At 44.3% G+C, this 20528-nt stretch overlaps 1 protein-coding gene across 9 annotated transcripts in view; it reads right to left on the bottom strand.

The window, feature by feature from the left end:
• Window positions 1-20127, bottom strand: part of PRKDC (protein kinase, DNA-activated, catalytic subunit) — a 177743-nt gene extending 157616 nt beyond the window's left edge. For 3 of the 9 annotated variants that reach the window (XR_016235617.1, XR_016235618.1, XR_016235619.1), the window contains exons 1-15: window positions 19888-20123; window positions 18563-18639; window positions 18379-18471; window positions 15115-15189; window positions 13156-13264; window positions 12823-12935; window positions 12636-12735; window positions 7986-8041; window positions 7872-7902; window positions 7222-7379; window positions 5393-5539; window positions 3717-3881; window positions 3096-3264; window positions 2727-2776; window positions 2052-2177 (exon numbers count right to left, since the gene is read on the bottom strand). Coding sequence is in view for 3 of the 9 variants with exons in the window: in XM_070076562.2 (XP_069932663.2) it covers window positions 2052-2177; window positions 2727-2776; window positions 3096-3264; window positions 3717-3881; window positions 5393-5539; window positions 7222-7379; window positions 7872-7902; window positions 7986-8041; window positions 12636-12735; window positions 12823-12935; window positions 13156-13264; window positions 15115-15189; window positions 18379-18471; window positions 18563-18639; window positions 19888-20041 (1623 nt within the window). In the remaining 6 variants the exon portion in view is untranslated. Of the gene's footprint in view, window positions 1-2051; window positions 2178-2726; window positions 2777-3095; window positions 3265-3716; window positions 3882-5392; window positions 5540-7221; window positions 7380-7871; window positions 7903-7985; window positions 8042-12635; window positions 12736-12822; window positions 12936-13155; window positions 13265-15114; window positions 15190-18378; window positions 18472-18562; window positions 18640-19887 lie in introns of all 9 variants that reach the window. The other 6 variants (XR_011389983.2, XR_016235620.1, XM_070076562.2 and 3 more) reach the window with 4 other exon arrangements.
• Between the last annotated feature and the right edge of the window lie 401 nt (window positions 20128-20528).

The following is a 20528-nucleotide window of genomic DNA, read 5'->3' on the forward strand; positions in this document are numbered from 1 at the left end:
AAGCCAATGGCTGGAACACCCATATTTCATATCAAGTCCCAGCTCTACTCCCAATTCCAGATTCCTCCTAATATGCACCCTGGGAAGCAGCAGGTGATGGCTGAAGTGGTCCCTGCCATCCACATGGGAGACCTGGATTGATGGCTCCCAGCTTTGGCCCCAGATGGGGCCAATGAAAGCATCTGAAAAATGAAGCAGTGGATTGGAGCTCCTGCTCACTCTCTCTCACTAAATAAAAAAACACAAAACAATAAAAATGTCAAATAAAATACTAACCACTACCTGGCTAAAAGAAGATAGTTAAGAAACATCTACCAGGGGCCAGCGCTGTGGCACAGCAGGTTAATGCTCTGGCCTGACACACCAGCTCACAGATGGGTGCCAGTTCTAGTCCTGGCTGCTCCACTTCCAATCCAGCTCTCTGCTATGGTCTGAGAAAGCAGTAGAAATATGGCCCAAGTCCTTGGGTCCCTGCACCCGCGTAGCAGACCCAGAGGAAGCTCCTGGCTCCTGGCTTTGAATCAGCACAGCTCCAGCAGTTCTGGCCGACTGGGGAGTGAACCAGCGGATGTAGGACCTCTCTCTCTCTCTGCTTCTCCCTGTGTAACTCTGACTCCAAATAAATAAATCTTAAAAAAAAAAAAAAAAAAGAAACATCTGCTAGAAAATTGGAACACAGCTATAGTAATTATTCCTTTTTTATTTGAAACTCAGTTAGAGGTAGGGACAGAGAGAGATCTTCCATTTGCTGGTTCACTCCCCAGATGGTCGTAACAGCTAGGGCTGGGTCAGGATGAAGCCAGGAGCCAGGAGCCACATCCAGGTCTCCCATATGGGTAGTGGGGGCCAGAGCATGTGGATCATCCTCTGCTACTTTTCCCAGGCCACTAGCAGGGAGGAGGATAGAAGTGGAGCAGCCAGGACTCAAAACTAGTGCCCATACAGGATACTGGCATCACAGGCAGCAGCTTTATCTGCTCCATCACCATGTGAGCCCTCTAGTAGTTAATGTTAAAAAGAGTTCAACATTGAGGCCGGTGCTGTAATGTAGTAGGTTAAGCATCCACCTGCAGTGCTGGCATGCCATACAGGTGCCGCTCCAAGTCCTGTCTGCTCCAAATCCGATCCAGCTGATGGCCTGGGAAAGCAGTAGAACATGGCCCAAGTGTGCACCCATGTGGGAGACCCTGAAGAAGATCCTGGCTTTGGATCAGCCCAGCTTGGCTGCTGCAGCAAACCAACTGATGAAAAATCTGACTCTTTCAAATAAGTAAATCTAAAAAAAAAAAAAAAAAAAAAAAAGACCTGTCTCTCCCTCTTTCTCTAATTCTGCCTCTCAAGTAAATAAATCTTAAACAAATAAATAAATAAGAGTTCAATGCTTAGGTACCAGTTCATGTCCTAGCTATTCCACTTCTAATCCGGCTCCCTGCCAATGGCCTGGAAAAAGCAACAGAAGATGGCCCAAGTGTTTGGGCCCCTAAGACCCATGTGGGAAATCCAGATGAAGCTGGCCCAGCCCTGGCCATTGTGGCCATCTGGGGAAGGATGCTGCAGATGGAAAATCTCTCTTCCTCTTTACCCCTTTCAAATAAATAAATTTTTTTTTAAAGATTTTATTTATGGGGCGGCTCTACAGCGCAGTGAGTTAACCAACTGGCCTGAAGCGCCAGCATCCCATATGGGCACCAGTTCAGGACCTGGATGCTCCACTTCCAATCCAGCTCTCTGCTATGGCCTGGGAAAGCAGTAGAAGATGGCCCAAGTCCTTGGGCCCCTGCACCCACGTGGGAGACCCGAAAGAAGCTCCTGGCTCCTGGTTTCAGATCAGCACAGCTCTGGCTGTTTGTGTTCCTTTCACTTATTTTCAAATTTTACTTCAACTGTCCTGATTTATACTGTTTTAATTTTTTATTACTTGAAATGTTTCTTAAAAAGTCTTTGAAAGTTAAGAAAATACAATTTAGGAATAAATGAGCTTTAGATCTAAAACCATGAAGAATCATAAAGAGAGGAAATAGGTACTTTTATGGGTTTCAAATTAATTTTACCATCATCTGGTCACAGCTCAGGAGATTTCTAAAAAGATCCACATAGTCTTTGCAGGTGGGCATCTTCCACCTTCCAGTTCTAACTTCCCCTGTGGCACGATGCTCTTCAGATTCAGACTCCGAGCCCTGGCCAGAAAGACAACACACTAGCTTTAGCCAATGGGCTTACAGAAGCAGCAGTGCTGCCACAACTTGCCGATTTTCCAAATTTTCTATGCTTATCAGCTGCTGCAGACTACATGATTAGATTGAGAAATACACTATGAAAGCATCACAAAAAGAAAATGGATTAAAAAGAGGTATGATTCTTCCATGACTAAAATTGTGACATACCAACAAGTACTTCAACAGAGTATCCACTGACTGCACAATACATCATGTATTTCACAGTTCAGTCTCTCATTCTATTTCCTGTATCTTCTAATAGCTAAGATATGCTTCCCCTAAGATACCCTAGGATTTTGTCTTAGAGTTTCAAGGGAGAAAACCCTTTCTGTAGAAAGGGTCAAAACAGTAAAGTTATTCTCATATCTGACACAACACATAGGCATCTTGTCCTACACTTTTCTAAACATTAAGTTATGGCTAATGACTAAGAAAAGTATATCGAAACCACAGCAACTTTCAACATTCAATCATCATGCTTACTTTTGAAACATTAGATTCAGAATTTACCTTTTGAAGCATTACTGGCTTAGAACATATTCTGATTAAACCCTGATGTACTGAAAAAAAAAAAGGAAAAAATGAAGGAAACATTGTATAATACAATCAAACACTTAATAAAAATGATAATCAATACTTTCTGAAACATAATTTTCCTTCTCAATTTCTTTTCTAAGTTTAATATTATCTTTATTTCAAAATTTGAATTATTAAGATTCAGAAGCAAAAGGATGAGAGTGTGGCCCATCAAAATTTTAGGAGTTCTCCAAGAGACAAAGATACAAAACAGTTTGGCGACTCTATTTTGTTTACCTACATCAACCGACCTGTTACATATTCATCAATCATCACAACAACAAGAATAAACTGCACACTTACCCACAGTACTGATGCAATTCCAGAGAACTGGCCCCTTCTCTGCCAAGACCAGGAAAAGCCTCACCATGGCTTTGCAACAGACCAATTGCATTTTTGGACTGTACTGTGGGAAACTGTCTATCTGTACCACCATGAGATGCTCCAGGACTGGAGTGTATACCTCAGGAACCTGCCAGAATTGGAGAGCAGACCAAAAGTTAGAAAGGGAAACAGTCAATAGAGGAATAATACAAACATACCAAATACTACCACTGGACTTAACACCTACTAGATCAGTGAAAAACCTGACTTATTATCTAATCTGCTAAGCTTAATATTTACTACTTTGATGACCTAAATAAAAACAATCAGAGTGAAATTGTCTAAATGACATTTCAGGTACAACTCCATCCCGAGGGGCAATTCTAGATATTTTAGAAGGTTAGAAGGAGTAAAAAAATATTTGTCCTGCTCTGTATAACAAAAAAAATTACATGTTCATGATAATAATTCTGTTCACACAAAATACCAGTTAAAAATGTCATGTTGAACACGATGGTACCTGTAGTAAATGCAACACATTATTTGAGGAATGAGCTGAAATACTTGGAATTGTTATCAGCTTAACGAAACATGACTTACAGTGTCGAGGTAAAGCAAGACACTGGCAATGGATTGGAGGAAACTCGGCATCTGATACATGTGGTCATCAGCAGTGTCCATCTGGGTGAGGAAAATCTGCTTACAGCGCTGAATGAGCTCAACATACATGAAGTCAACATCCTTGGCATTGATGACCTTGCAAGGCTTCAGGAAAGGTAAAGGAGAAGGCTTTGTCAATCTTACTCATGTCAAAATTACGGCTTTTTAGGTGTTGTGTTAAAGCTGGTGAATATCAGCTAGTTAGTTGAGAAGAAAGACACAAAGCTTACACAGTACTTTACAAAGATATGTTTTATGATGACCTCTAATCACATCCTAAAATATTTATTCAGACACAAAGCATTTCTTGATGGTTACCTCTCTTCTAGGTTCCGTTTAGATGGGAGATCTCAAACAAGGCTAGCCACCCACAGGAGGGACTGGGGCCAAACCCTCTGTGGAGCTCCTGCACACCAAGCACAGAGTCTCATTCTCTAACTCACAAATCTTAGAACACAACTGCCCAGTTTCAGATTTTTTTTTCAAAGGTCTCTTTATTTTTTTATTTATTTATTTTTTTTTTTGACAGGCAGAGTGGACAGTGAGAGAGAGAGACAGAGAGAAAGGTCCTCCCCCGCCGTTGGTTCACCCTCCAATGGCTGCCGCAGCTGGCGCGCTGCGGCCAGCGCACCGCGCCGATCCGATGGCAGGAGCCAGGAGCCAGGTGCCCCTCCTGGTCCCCCATGGGGTGCAGGGCCCAAGCACTAGGGCCATCCTCCACTGCACTCCCTGGCCACAGCAGAGAGCTGGCCTGGAAGAGGGGCAACCGGGACAGAATCCGGCGCCCCGACCGGGAGTAGAACCCGGTGTGCCGGCGCCGCTAGGCGGAGGATTAGCCTAGTGAGCCGCGGCGCCGGCCTCAAAGGTCTCTTTAGACCTCTGCATCTGGTCCAGATTCTTCTTTCTCACCGGTCAAACTCCAGTTGTACCATGGACATGGCCCAGCCTCCATGAACCAGTCAAGTTGCTAACCAGGATGTAAAGTAGAATATTCCTGCTACCTATTGCCTCTGAGCGTTCTCCCACTGTTTCTTCTGCCCTAAGTATATTTAAAGCAGCAGACAAATATACATGAAGATTTTAAAAAGTGAAGAGTGGCACTGATGGACAGATGTGTAGAAAGACAGGTATGAAGCTATTTTCTCTGCAAAGTAGTAGTCACAGAGACCTACTAGGAAGAAAATAAGTAGCATTGCCTTAATACTCTTAGACATAACTTATCTGTCATATGAACTTCCCTGTCTAAAACTCTGAGTTAAATCAACCACCATTTTATATGTAAATAAGGGGCAGCATAGCATAGTGGAAAACACATAGTATTTCTAGTTTTCAGACTTCGGTTTGGATTTATGTCTTGGTTCTGTCAATTCTGTGTGTCCTTCAATAAGTTACCTATCCTCATCTGTAAAAGAGAATAACATCTGGAATATAGGAGAATTACAAGGATTTGAGATAATATATGTACAGAATTCTAGTACATAATACACTAAAAAATGTTTAACAGTTGTAAAAACGAACATTTTCACAAGTACAAGATGTTATTCAAAATGTAATAATTTATGCTCCCTCAAACACTCCAGGGAAATAAAAAAATAAAGTATATTAATGAACCATACTCCAGCAAAAAGTCCATATCCACGAATAGCAATGGATAACTCCTTGTTGTTCGAATCCACATTTCTGATGATTTCATAGAACTGCTCCATAAAGTACTGCAACTTGCTCTTATGCATTTCTGCATCTTTGGCCACCATAAAAGAAACCTGCAATTGCATAGCATTTATTTTTAAGAAATATTTAATAGAACAAAGGATTCACACAAGTATGAAAAGATGAGATTTGTATAAACACATAATATACTATTATATAAACACTGTGTTGTTTTTCTTTGTAACACCTTTTGCTTCGATTTGCTTAAAGTTAGCCTTCATCAAGTTCAGAAAAGACTTTCTTAAATAAGGCTGTATTGTATGCGATGCATATTTTCCTACAGAAAGGGGCTAAAAGAGACCACAGAGATGCAGAAAACATCTGTGCAAAAACACATGCTTTGAATAAGGGTTCCCGGGGAAAGCAGAAAACTCATCTGTCTGGAGGGTGATAGAGCTGGGAGGACCAGGGGGCTCAGAATGCATCAACAAAGAGAGATTATAATCAACACTCAGAAAGGGAGACAAGATAGCTCAGTCCTTGAAAAACACAAGCCACAAACTACAGAGCTTATGTTAAAAGTGTGGCAAAAGAGAAAAGTACTTTAAAAACAAAAAAAGATTTATTTATTTACTTATTTGAAAGGCAGAACCACAGAAAGGCAGAGAGAGAGAAAGGTCCTCCATCCACTGGTTCACTCCCCCAGAAGGCCGCAACAGCCGGAGCTGAGTCTATCCAAAGCCAGGAGCAAGGAGCTTCTTCTGGCTCTCCCACACGGGTGCCAGGGCCAAATGACTTCAGCCATCCTCTACTGCTTTCCCAGGCCACAGCAGAGAGCTGGATTGGAAGAGGAGCAGCCAGGACTCAAACCAGCGCCCATGTGGGATGCCGACATTGCAGGCAGCGACTTTACCTGCTACGCCACAGCACCAGCCCCAAGAAAAGTATTTTGAGAAGCAGATAATCACAATAGGGAAAGAGTCTTTTTAAACAAAAATCAATTTCAATCCTGATTTTACACTACACACAAAAATTGATTAAACTACATGTAAATGCTGAGACTATACAAAATTTCCTGAAGAAAACACAAGACAAATCTTTGCAGTCACTGGTTAGGCAAAGATTTCTGACACAGAGCCACGTCTCTTCCGACAGCAGCTGCTTACCTCCCTGGAGATGGTGGAGGAGAAAGGCTCCTCACTACCTGTCCTGCCCAGCCATCCACCTTTCCCTCCACCTCCTACAGCCACAATTTTCCTGTTAAACTCATCTCAATGTTGGTTGTGATTAAGTATACGATCTTCCTAGCTTTTCAGTCCATTGCCACCCCTGTAGCTGAGCAAGAGGAACGATTTCTGCTTAAGTACTACAAAAGCTAATAGTCAGGGATAGTGCTTTGGCATAATGGATTAAGCCACTGCCTGCAGTGCCAGCACCCTACATGGGTGCCAGTTCAAGTCCTGGCTGCTCCAATTCCAATCCAGATCCCTACTAATGTGCCTGGGAAAGCAGTGGAAGACAGCTCAAATGCTTGGGCACCTGACCCCATGTGGGAGACCCAGATGAAGCTTCTGGCTCCTGGCTTCGGTCTGGCCCAGCTCTGGCAATTGCAGCCATTTGGGGAGCGAAACGGTGGATGGAAGATATCTCTCTCTCTCTAACTTAGTCTTTCAAATAAATAAATCTTTAAAAAATTTTGTCAACTTGTATTTATTTTTCAAACATCCTCACAAAGTTTGGAATTTAAATTTAGTGTGGAGAAATTATTTTTAAGTAAAGACTGAATTAATAATACCTGTTTCAGAAAGGATTCCAGAGCTGAATGTGCAGTTTTTTTCAATTCTACATTTGTATGGCTACACCATTTGGACAGTACTTCAAATAACAGGATGTAGTTGTCCAGAAGGCAGGTGCTAAACTGAGATGCATGCAGGGTAAGCAAACGTAGGCCAGCTGCAAAGGAAAAACCATCACATTTGAAATGGGACAACAGAAGCCAGAACAGAGAATGAGGACAACTGCAGGCATATGGCAAAGTAAAAACCATTTAGAAAGACTAAGGACCACTACAGGCTGATTACCCAGGCGTTCGGATCAGTCCTGGACTGTGCCAATCCCAAATTAAATCAGAAGGCCACAGTTTGGCTGACAAAACCCAAACGAGGGCCTGAATGAGGATCAGGATTTATTTAGCCAACATCAGAATAAAACAGTCTGGATCAAATCAAGGATGCCCTAAAATATATTTTTTTAAAATCATGTAACCCAAGTGTGAACATCTAAACCAGTGTGCTAAAAAGTCCCCAAAAGTCTTGTCATAAATAAATGTGTAAAACACCACAAATGTTATATTTACTTCCATTCACAGTTTAAAAGCAAAAGCTTACCTGAGACATTCACTTAGTAATCTAAAAACATCATACTTTACTAAACACAGAATCTTACCTAATGGCACAGCGTATCTCTTCAGATCAACCTGGTTTAGAAAAGAATTAACCATCAGTGTTTAAAAAATCACAAGTCTCAGTTGCAGAAGAATGAGGCTGATTTTAATCCTACCTGGGGACGAATTGCCTTTAGTGTAAAATCAAAAATATCCCTTGAAGTCTGGGGATCTGCGGAAACAATAAACAGATGGCCCTGTCACAAATTACAGCCCCAGTACCACCTGACACAACCTGCCAACACTCTACAACCCATGGCTTTATTGCAGACAGCCTGACGCCTGTGTCAAGTCCCACGGTCTCCTGCAGATTCACATGCAGCCAGGCAGGTGCAAGTTAATACTGCTGCAGCTATAACTGCAGAAAAGCAGCAAGAAAATCCAAGGTAACAAAGGCAGCGCGCTGGCCGCGGCAGCCATTGGAGGGTGAACCAACGGCAAAGGAAGACCTTTCTCTCTGTCTCTCTGTCTCTCTCTCTCACTGTCCACTCTGCCTGTCAAAAAAATACATATATATATATATATATATATATATATATATATACAAAAACTGCTGGGTTTTGCGGAGCAGGCGTTTGGCTTAGTGATTAAGACACCAGTTAGGATGGCCATGGTCTGCACCGGAGTACCTGGGTCCAACTCCAGCTCCAGCTATTGACTCCAGCTTTTTGCTAACACAGACCCTGGAGGCAGTGGTGATGGCTCAGATGATTGGGTTATTGCCACTCACATGAAGACCTGAATTACATTTCCGCCTCCCAACTTTGGTGCCAGTCAGGGGTCATTGTGGGCTTTGGGGGAACCAAGCAGTGGATGGGAGCTGGCTCGCTTGCTCTCTCTCTCTGTCACTCTCTCTCAAATAAATTTAACACTAAAGCAAAATAATTTAAAATAGTAACTGTTTACAGCAATTTTACAAGTTTCAACCTAATGAAAATAAAACACAGGAAGTACGAAAATTATAAGCATGATAAAGAAGAGTAAACACATTTTTCAAATAATGTTTTAGAGTTTAAGATTGTATTTGCCTTTTTTTTTTTTTTTTTTTTTTTGACAGGCAGAGTGGACAGTGAGAGAGAGAGACAGAGAGAAAGGTCTTCCCTTGCCGTTGGTTCACCCTCCAATGGCCGCCGCGGCCGGCGCGCTGCGGCCGGCGCACCGCGCTGATCCGATGGCAGGAGCCAGGAGCCAGGTGCTTTTCCTGGCCTCCCATGGGGTGCAGGGCCCAAGCACCTGGGCCATCCTCCACTGCACTCCCTGGCCACAGCAGAGGGCTGGCCTGGAAGAGGGGCAACCGGGACAGAATCCGGCGCCCCGACCGGGACTAGAACCCGGTGTGCCGGCGCCGCTAGGCGGAGGATTAGCCTAGTGAGCCGCGGCGCCGGCCTTGTATTTGCCTTTTAAAAAGAAATGAATTTCATAATGCTAGATTGTGTCAGCTAGATTATCCTGTAAACCTTTAATGTTGAATTACTGTGCAAGAACACTGTTGATAACTACAAAGAAAAGTGGATTAAGCAGAATTAAAAAATGAATGGGTGGGGGGATTGGCACTGTGGCATAGTGGATAAAGCCATCGCCTGCAGTGCCAGCATCCCATATGGGCACCAGTTCAAGTCCCGGCTGCTCCACTTCCAATCCAGCTGCTCCACTTCCAATCCAGCTCTCTGCTACGGCCTGGGAAAGCAGTGGAAGATGGCCCAAGTCCCTGCACCCACGTGGGAGACCTGGAAGAAGCTCCTGGCTCCTGGCACAGCTCCGGCCGTTGCAGTCAACTGGGAAGTGAAACAGCGGATAGAAGACCTCTCTCTCTCTTTCTCTCTCTCTGCTTCTCCTTCTCTCTCTGTGTAACGCTAACTTCAAATAAATAAATAAATAAATCTTTAAAAAAAAAAATGAATGGGGAGGGCAGCACTGAGGCAAAGCAGGTAAAGCCATCGCCTGCAGTGCCAGCATCACAGATAGGTACTGGTTCGAGTCCAGGCTGCTCCACCTCTGATCGAGCTCTCTGCTATGGCCTGATAAAGCAGTAGAAGGTGGCCCAAGAATTTGGGCCACCACACCCATGTGGTAGACAAGGGGGAAACTCCTGGTTCCTGGCTTCAGATCAGCCCAGCCCCAGTCATTGTGGCCACTTGGGAAGTGAACCAGATGGAAGACCTCTGCCTCTGCCTCTCTGTGACTCTGCCTTTCAAATAAATAAATAAATCTTTTAAAAAAATGAATAGATAAGGCTCTACATCTTAAGAATTCCAAAACGCTGATAAAAAAGTCAAAGTTCTAAAAAAGGAGAGATATATTGCATTCATGAGCTTAAAAAGTCAATATATTAAAGATGTCAACTCTCCTTGAAATACAAATTTAATGCACTGTCTTTCAAAACCACAACAAAATTTTTCTGTACCCACCAACAAACTTATTCTAAAATTTATACTTTTAGGGGCCAGCACTATGACAGGGTGGGAGAAGTTACCACCAGCAGCGCCAACATCCCATATGGGTACTGGTTAAGTCCCAGCTGCTCTATTTACAATCCAACTCTGTTAATGTGCCTAGGAAAGCAGTGGAAGATGGCCCAAGTGCTTGGGCCCCTGTACCCACATGGGAGACCTAGAAGAAGCTCCTGGCTTCATACTGGCCCAGCTCCAGCCATTGTAGCCACTGGGAAATGAACAAGCGGATAGAAGACCTCTCTCTGTCTCTCCCTCTCTCTCACTGTAATTCTGCCTCTCAAATAAAAAAATAAATACATAAAATAAAAGAGGGAATGGCACTGTGGCATAGAGGGTAAAGCTGCCACCTGCAGTACTACCATCCGATGTGGATGCCGCTTCAAGTCCTGGCTGCTCCACTTCCGATCCAGCTCTCTGCTATGGCCTGGGAAAGCAGAAGATGGCCCAAGTTATTCGGCCCCTGCGACCTCATGGGAAGACCCAGAGGAAGCTCCTGGCTCCTGGCTTCAGAGTAGCGCAGGTCCAGCCATTGCAGCCAATTGGGGAGTGAAACAGCGGATGGAAGACCTATTTCTCTGCCTCTCCTTCTCTCTCTGTAACTTTGACTTCCAAATAAATAAAATAAATCTATAACAAAAAATGAAAATAAAAAAGAAACAGACTCATAAACATATGCCCAAGTGATTTTTATTTCTTAAATATTTAGTTGGGGCCAGCAGTGTGGCGTAGCAGGTAAAGCCGCTGCCTGAAGTAATGGCATCCCATATGGGTGCCGGTTTGAGACCGGCTGCTCCACTTCCGAACCAGTTCTCTGCTATGGCCTGGGAAAGCAATAGAAGATGGCCCAAGTCCTTGGGCCCCTGCACCTGTGTGGGAGACCCGGAGGAAGCTCCTGGCTCCTGATTGGCACAGCTCCAGCCATTGCAGCCAACTGGGGAGTGAACCAGTGGATGTAATCTCTTTCTCTCTGCCTCTCCTTCTCTCTGTGTAACTCTGACTTTCAAGTAAATACAAGTGGCTCTCCGAATGGGAGACCTGGAAGAAGCTCCTGGCTCCAGATCGGCTCAACTCCAGCCACTGTAGCCATTTGGGGAGTGAACCAGAGATGGAAGACCTCTCTGGCTCTGCCTCTCTGTAGCTCTGCCTTTCATATAAATAAATAAATCTTTAAAAAAAAAAAAATACATGCCAGTTGGGATACCCACATCCCATATCAGAGTGCCTAACTTGAGTCCTGGCTACTCTGCTTCCAATCCAACTTCCTGCTAATGAGCATTTTGGGAAAAGCCCTTGACAGTGTTAAGTACTGGAGTCCCTGCCATTGATGTGGAAGACCTGGACTGAATTCCAGGCTCCTGGCTTCAGCCTGGCCCAACTCTGTCTGTGTAGGAAATCTGGGGAATAAACCAGAAGAGAGAATATGTTCCTAATTCACTGTTCGGCTCTCTCCCTTTCAAGTAAAGTGAAAACAAACGCATATAAATTAAAGCAAATAGGGGCCAGCACCATGGCACAGTGGGTTAAAGCACTGGCTTAAAGCGCCAGCACCCCATATAGGTGCCAGTTCTAGTCCTGGCTGCTCCTCTTTAGATCCAGCTCTCTGCTGTGGCCTGGAATAGCAGTGGAAGATGGCCCAAGTGCTTGGGCCCCTGCAACTGCATGGGAAATGGGGAAGAAGCCCCTGGCTCCTGGCTGAGGATAGTCCCAGCTCTGGCCTTTGCAGCCAATTGGGGAGTGAACCATAAGATGGAAGATCTTTCTCTCTGTCTCTCCTTCTATCTGTAACTCTATCTCTCAAATAAATAAATAAAAATCTTAAAAATTTTTGCCTTCAAATAAATAAACCTTTACAAAATGAAAAGACAAGCCACATACTGGGAGAAAATATTGACTAAAAAAAAAGTACTATTATCAAAAATAAAGTAGTATTATCAAAAAACAAGGGGGGAAAGGGCAGCAAGGAGAACCCTGTAATGATTTTGCTCAGTATCTTGACTTTGATGGCACATACACAAAGCTGTGTGACAGAATAGCATAGCACAAACCACCCACGCACAAACGCATGCACATAACATTGATGACATCTGAGAAAGGTCCAAAGATGGCACCAATGTTAATTCTCGGTCATGCTACAGACAAGAAAGGTGATGTCATCAGGAGAAACCAACCAGGGCACACAGGTCTCTGGATTAGTTCTCACAACTACATGTGAATTCACAATCAGTTTACAAGTTCAAAAAAGCTAACAGGCAATTCTTGTTAGACTGAAGCAGTTCTGAATAGAGAGAGTAAGTCAGGTAAAGCAAGCAGTACCTTCTTCCATGGACTTAGTGAAGTTACACAGAAGTGAAGACAAGCCCTTCAGACATCCGGCCAGAACGGGGAGCTTGGGCTCTCTTACTGCTGATGTCATCTAAATGGAATGTTTTAAGAACATATCATTGAAAGAGAAAAATGTAACTGAGTCTATAGAAACAGAGTATCACCAAGTTCATCATACCTGGGTCTTAAGTTCACTCAGAAAAGCCCGGAACAGGTTTTCTGAGTTATTTATCATTTCACTGGGATGAACTTCACCTAATACTCCCAGTAGCTCGTAGACTTTTTCTAAAACTGAAAAACAAATTTCAGACAAATGAAGCCCTAAAACTACATTTAAGTAAGCTAATAAAATGTACCAATAAGAAAATGAGAAGATGTTTAGTTCAAAAGTAAATATATAACACCAAACATCTAGTTTTTCATAGTGGAATCTCTCCAGATAGGTTTTACACAAAGCTATTATTATAAACTAAATTATATTCTACATGTTATTAGTTTAAATGCATCTCACCTGTATCTGATATTTTTGTTTTCAATGCAAGTTCTCCATAGAATTTATTAAATAATTCTCCAACTCTAAATTCATCCATGATTCTAGAACTTCTCAAAGTCTGAAGTAGCTAGAAGAATACAAATTCAGTTTCTAACAAAAGAAATAAAGGCATCCCCTAACCCAGTGTGTCAGTACACAGCAAAGTTTCAGAATCCCACATCTCCAGGGACTGATGCTCAGCTTCCCCAGGCTCCTTTCTCTCCAGGTGGGTGGTGGATGAGCATGGGGAGGGATGGTCTGGGCCCACCTTTCCCAACACACTAGTAACACAACTGCAATCATCCCCCACAGGCACTCAAGACCAAGGGCCAGCCAGGCCCAGAGGAATGCCAAAACAGTGACACAGGTGACAGATTCCTGATCCACACTTAAAGACAATATGTGGGGGCCAGCGCCTACAGTGCCAGCATCCCATATGGGCTGGCACTGCAGTCCAAGTCCCAGCTGCTCCACTTCCAATCCAGCTCTCTGCTATGGCCTGGGAAAGCAGAAGATTGCCCAAGTAATTGGGCCCCTGCACCTGCACGGGGAACCCAGAAGAAGCTCCTGGCTTCGGATCAGCACAGCTCCAGCCATTGCGGCCATCTGGGGAGTGAACCAGCAGATGGGAGCCCTTACTCTGCCTCTCTCTATATAACTCTACCTTTTAAATAAATGAATAAATGTTTAAAAAAAGCCAATATGTAGGTCCATTCCTACTGCAAATATTTCAGGGGAAAAAACTAAGACAGAACAAGGTGATTGTTAAGCAATTCCTAACAGGATAAGGTTCCCCCAGAGGTAATAAAGGTGACACATGAAAGAGATATAAATTCCTTACTTTTCTCCTTCATTCCCTTCATAACCCTCAATTTTTTTTTTAACTACATGTCGCTCCCCCATTCTCAGAGGAATGACACCAGACCCTGCGCTGTTCTTTCGTCTGCTCGGCCCTTCCAGGGTTTGCTGCTGGTCCTTCCCAGGTTGGAGGGACGGCACACCCCCCGCTGCTTTCCCCGCTTCTGCGGAGGAGCGGCACACCGCCGGCCGGCTCTCTCAGGGGTTGCTCAGGTGTTCCTTCAGATGTTCCCGGTGCATGTTGTTTCTCTCCTCCTTTATAGTCCTCTTCCACCAATCCCAACTCTGCTACCCACACGCCGAGCACGCTGCTCTTCTCCAATCAGGAGCAGGATCAGCTCCTGCAGCTCATCAGTCAAACTGGCGAGAGGCAGCTGCATAGAAGTTTACTCCTCCCCAGCGCCATATTGTGGGAGAGCAGATGCATAGAATAAGTCTTAATTCCAGTAACTTAGTCTAGTCTCAGTTGCTCCCCACAACTACACAAAAGTTCTAAGAAGAAATATCAAGGTATTGTCGGGTGACGGTTTGAAAACATGAAGTTCCTCTTTCTGTCTCTCCTTCTCTCTCTGTAACTCTGCTTTTCAAATAAATAAAGTAAAAAAATAAAAAGGATTTAAAAAAAAGAAAATGTCGGGGCCAGCACCATGGCACAGTAGGTTAATCCTCCGCCTGCAGCGCCAGCATCCCATATGGGTGCAGATTCTAGTCCTGGCTGCTCCTCTTCCCATCCAGCTCTCTGCTGTGACCTGGGAAAGCAGTGGAGGATGGCCCGAGTGGGCCCTTGCACCCGCATGGGAGATTGGGAAAAAGCTCCTGGCTCCTGGCTTTGGATCAGCGCAGCTCCAGCCATTGCGGCCATCTGGGGAGTGAAACAACGGAAGGAAGACCTTTCTCTCTGTCTCTGTCTCTGAAACTCTACCTCTCAAGTAAATAAATAAAATCTTAAAAAAAAAAAAATGTCATCCATCATTCCATGCAATTTAACCCTATCCTCCCATAAACTCCCCCAAACTCTGCTGTTGTATTCTGTAAGTTACATGTTTAATATAAAATACATATTTGCAAACATAAAATTACCTTAATGAGAAGGTCGAGGGCTGGAATTTTACATTTTGCAGCTCTGTCTTTTGTATAGACGCTGGTACAAATATTCTAGTTTTTAAAAGGAGACATACCAAAATCATCAAAAAGATAAAAAAACTAAGATTAAATAATAGCTAAAAGTAGATCTCAGAAGACCAATTCCAATGTATGAAACAATAAAATACAGTACTTAAGTGTGAAAAGTATAATATTGTAGCATATAAATGTAGATATTAAAAATCACTAAAATTTGCATTGTAGCATAGCAGGTAAAGCTGCCACCTGTGATGCGAGCATCCCATATGGGTACTGGTTAAAGACCCAGCTATTCTAGCTCATATCCAGCTCCCCACTAATGGCCTGGGAAAGTGCTTGGACCCTGTCATCCACGCAGGAGACCTCTCTCTCTCTCTGCCTCTCCTTCTCCCTCTGTGTATCTCTGATTTTCAAATAAATAATGTTTAAAAATAAAATAAAATATTTTTTAAAAAAGAAATGAATATCTCTCTCAAATTTTATTCAAATGGTAAAATGGTAACTAAAGAGAGTCTGAGAGAAACAGCTACAACAACTAGCCCAGTGTCACGAAAGATTAGGTGCTCTAGGAACGAGGCCCCAGCTCCACAAGACGGGTGAGTTTCTTGACTATTAAGTCTTATTTCTAACCTAGAGATCAAAAATTAAAAAAAAACTCAGTTTGGTAAAAATTGAGACCAACTGTTTGTTAAAGGAATTGGAAAAAAAACTATGAAAAAAAATCTGTATTAGCTATTCCCACTGGGGAAACTTATTAAAATATTAAGACTCCAATAAGATAGAAAACAAAAAGGGAAAAAACTGGGGCTGGCACTGTGGCATAGGGGTAAAGCCATTGCCTGTAGTGCTAGCATCCTACATGGGTGTTGGTTCAAGTCCCAGCTGCTGCACCTCCAATCTAGCTCCCTGCTAATGTGCCTGGGAGACCAGCAGAAGATGGCCCAAGTCCTTGGGTCCCTGCACCCACCTGGGAAACCCAGAAGCAGCTCTTGCCTTCTAATCAGTCCAGCTCTAGCCATTGTAACCATTTGAGGAATGAACCAGCAGATGAAAGATACATCTCTCTCTGCCTCTGCCTCTGCCTCCACCTCTCTAACTCTGCCTTTCAAATAAATAATAAAAATCTTCAAAGAAAAAACTATTAAAAAATAGGCCAACAATCATTAACAATCTTATACCCTTTAGATAAATAAAACCTACAAAATATGAGGGTAGGGGGCCAGCGTCGTGGCGCAGTAGGCTAATCCTCTGCCTGCGGCGCCGACAACCCATATTGGCACCAGTTCTAGTCCCGGCTGTTCCTCTTCCAATCTAGCTCTCTGCTATGGCCTGGGAAAGCAGTAGAAGATGGCCCAAGTGCTTGGGCCCCTGCACCCATGTGGGAAAACTGGAAGAAGCTCCTGGCTCCTGATCGGTGCAGCTGTGGCCATTGCGGCCATTTGGGGAGTGAACCAACGGAAGGAAAACCTTTCTCTCTGTCTCTTCTTCTGACTGTCTGTAACTCTACCTCTCAAAGAAATAAATAAAATCTTTAAAAAATATATGTAAGGGCGGGTGTTGTGGCACAGTGGATTAAGCTTGTGATGCCCACATCTTGTATCAGAGCACAAGCCCCAGTAGTGGCTCCTTCTTTCAATCCAGCATCCTGTTAATGCACCTGGAAAAACAGCAGAAGAAGGCCCGAGTACTGGGGCCCCTGCCACACATGAAGAAGACCCAGATGGAGTTTGGGACTCCAGGCTTTGGCCTGGCCCAGCTCCAATTGTTGTGGGCATTTTGGGGAGTGAACCTACAGTTGAAGGATCTCTCTCCCTGTCACCCTGCCTTTCAAATAAGTAACTAAATCTTTAAATAAAATATACAAAATAAGGGCCAGTGCTGTGGCACAGCAGGTAAAGCCACCAACTGTGATGCTGGCATCCCATATGGCTGCTGGTTCAAGTCTTGGCTGCTCCACTTCCAATCCAGCTCCCTGCTGATATTCCTGGGAAGCCAGTGGAAGATGCTTGAAGTTCTTGAACCCTGCTACCTTTGCGGGAGTCCCAGATGATGCTCTTGGCTTCAGCCTCACCCTCACCTAGCCCTGGCAGTTTTGGCCATTTGGGGGTGAACCAGCAATAGAAGATCTCTCTCTCTCTCTCTGCTTCTCCTTCTCTGTAACTCTGACTTTCAAATAAATAGATAAATCTTTAAAAAAAAAATCTACAAAATAGTGATCCCTCAGCATCCATGGAGGATTGGTTCCAAGATCTCCCTCAGATACCAAAATCTGCAGATGCTCAAGTCCCTCATATACAGTAGCACAGTATTTGCGCATAACCTACCTACATCCTTCCGCATACATTAAATCATTTCCAGATGACTTATAATACTTAATGCAATGTATAAATAGATTCACTCTAGTGTTTAGAGAATGACAAGACAAAGAAATCTGTACGTGTTCAGTACAGAAGTCATTTTTTTCCTGAATATTTTCAATCAACAGTTGGCTGAATCTGCAGATGTGGAGAAGAATGGGAGGCTTGAGAATCAAACTTTTCAGAAGAAAAGAACGCATGAGCTACAGGAAATATGGCTCTTATTCAGTGGGAAGATTCCTTAAAGTCATCTTTTAAAGTGTTCTGGGATCTCCCACTATTCAAAAATCTTCAATTTGTTGTGACTTATTACAAAAAGTATTATTTTATACCATGTGCAAAATACTATCAAGATACTTATAAGAAAAATCAAAATAGTTTCTCTGACAAGAGCTTTAGCTTAACAAATTAAAAAAAATTAGAGCTGGCCATTTGGCACAGCAGCTAAGATGTTACTTGCAATACCTGCACCTCCTATTAGAATGTCTGGTTTTGGAGCCAGTGGTGTAGTGTAGGTAAAGCTGCTGCCTGAAACACCAGTATCCCTTAGGGATATCTGTTCAAGTGCGGGCTGCTCTACTTCTCATCCAGCTCCCTGCTAATGTGCTTGGGAAAGCAGTAGAAGATGGCCCAAGTGCCTGGGCCCCTGCACCAATGTGGGAGACTGGAATTAAGTTCCTGGTTCCTGGCTTTGGCTTGGCCCAGCCATGGCAATTGTGTGGCCATTTGGGGAGTGAACCAGCAATGGAAGACCTCTCTGTCCCTCCCTCCCTCCCTCTAACTCTGCCTTTCAAATAAATAAATAAGTCCTTTTTTCAAAAAACAGATGTTTTAACATAAAAGACATAAGTTTTTCCCTCCTTACCTTTACATCAAGCGAGTAAGGCATGATCTTCTGGCCAAGTTTTTCTAAGAAGATATATAAAAATTTGAGGGCTTCTTCTCTACAATCACGAAACTGTAAAAGAAATACAAATAGTAAATATGAGAACAAGAGTCATTCCAATATACAGGAATACACAAAGAAAACAAAATGATTTTCAACTTACTTCATCAAAGGTGAGTGACTTCCGAACAAATACAAGCAAACCAAAGTCTTTGGAAAAAACTAAGGAAGTCTGTAATGCTGGACAAAAAAGAATAAGTAAAAGTTAAAAAGAAACATTCATAAACCCACCCATAAAGGGCTGTATGCTTTCCAAGACAGCCTGTCAGCTCATCCAAGTCTACTGCATCAAGATGAAGAAACACAGGGGGCCACCCTCACTGTGGCTATGGCCTAGTGGGTAAAGCCACCTGCAGTGCCTGCATCCTATATGGGTGTCAGTTCGAATCCAGGCTGTTCCACTTTCAAGCCAGCTCTCTGCTATGACCTGGGAAAGCAGAAGATGGCCCAAGTCCTTGGGCCCCGGCACTTGCTTGGGAGACCTGGAAGCAGCTCCTGGCTCCTGGCTTCAGATAGACTCTTCATAGGGGTGTGGTAGGCAGAAATATGGCTCAGAGTTCCCTGTGCCCTAATCCCTGGCAACACACCTTTGAGTGTGTTCACTTCATATGGAAAAAAGGAAATTAGGTTGCAGACATAAGAATGCTAGTCAGCTAACTTTAAAATGAGGAGCTCACCTTGGGTTAACTGTAATCACCTTGGGGGGGGGGGGGGGGAGAAAAGCAGGTAAGGGAATAGGGAAAGGCCACGGCAGGAGACCCCAAACCTCCCCCTGAGGGTTCCGACGGCCAAAGGGGAAGCTTCTAAAAGCAAGGCACTTTAGCAAAGAATCGGGACCTCAACCCCACAACCTGCAGGCTAGGGAAGTAGGTTCTCCCCCTAGAGCTTTCCGACAGGAAAGCGGCCTCGTGTGACACTTCCATTCCGGCTTGCTGCCAGGCTTCTGCACCCAGATCCCCAAGACCACGCGCCGCTGGGCTGTTAGGGCAGCGGCAGGCGGCCACGACTCCCCAGAACCGCTCAACTGAGGCACTGAGGGGTACTGGTGTGACGCCGGTGCTGCCAACAACACTTCTAAGTTCCAGGTCTGCGAGTCTTCTCTGAGGAACCAAGAGCAGAAGGGCTTGGAAAAGGTTCTGGTGATGCCGGTGAGAGGAAGCTGAGAAAAGTCTTTTTGCCCTTTCACCCGACCTCAGAGAGCCCTGATGGCCAAGTCTGGGGTCCCTTTTTAACCAAATTTGGTACAAAAATACCTTTTTCTCTAACTCTACTTGGGGGGGGGAGCAGAAGGACAAATCACTTTTCACAGAAAATACGCAGAAATTCCGAAGATTTCAAAATACCGTTAACTACACCCACAGGGGAGAGACTACCCGGCTCAGTGGCTCCAGGGCAACTCGGAAAGCACTCGACCCGACCGGTACCCACCCAGCACCGCCGGGCTGCTGCTCAGCACGCACTCCTGCCCCAAGCCACGGATCAGCTGGCAGCCGGCCACAGCTGCGCCGCAGCGGTCCCCGCACGACAAGAAATCCCGCAGCTGCAGCAGGGAGCCCTGCACACCAGATCCAGGGTCCGCCATGACCGCGAGCAGAGCACCCGAGCGTGCGCAGCATCGGCCCAGGCCCGGAAACGCCGCGGGGCTCGGGGGTGGGGCTGGCAGCTGCCAGAACCTTCCATGCGACTCCTGAGGCGGGGGTAGGAATCCTCACGGTAGAAAGAGCCCGCTTTCACCTGAGTTCCCAACTGGCAGGTTTATGAGTGTGCAGCAGGTAATACTCTTAGCATGCACATATAGAACTTTGAGTAAAAACAGGAAGCCATTGGCTTGGCCAGCGAAAATAGACGGATGGAAACTCAAGTAATGGGCTAAACAAAATAAAAGGTCTGCAAGTCTGTTCCTGAATAGAATATTTGATGATGTCTTTAGAAGTAAGAATGCCTGAGAAATAAATTATTAGTAGTGAGAAACACCCCTCTGAGAACTTGGTCTGATGGTACTCCCCAGATTTCCCGCGAAAACGCGTTCAGGCTTGAAGTCAAGCCATCGAAACTGAGGGGGAGACCGA

Source organism: Oryctolagus cuniculus, chromosome 6, assembly GCF_051225735.1.
Source record: "Oryctolagus cuniculus isolate XC-2025 breed Fujian yellow rabbit chromosome 6, ASM5122573v1, whole genome shotgun sequence".
In the NCBI taxonomy this organism is placed as follows: Eukaryota; Metazoa; Chordata; class Mammalia; order Lagomorpha; family Leporidae; genus Oryctolagus; species Oryctolagus cuniculus.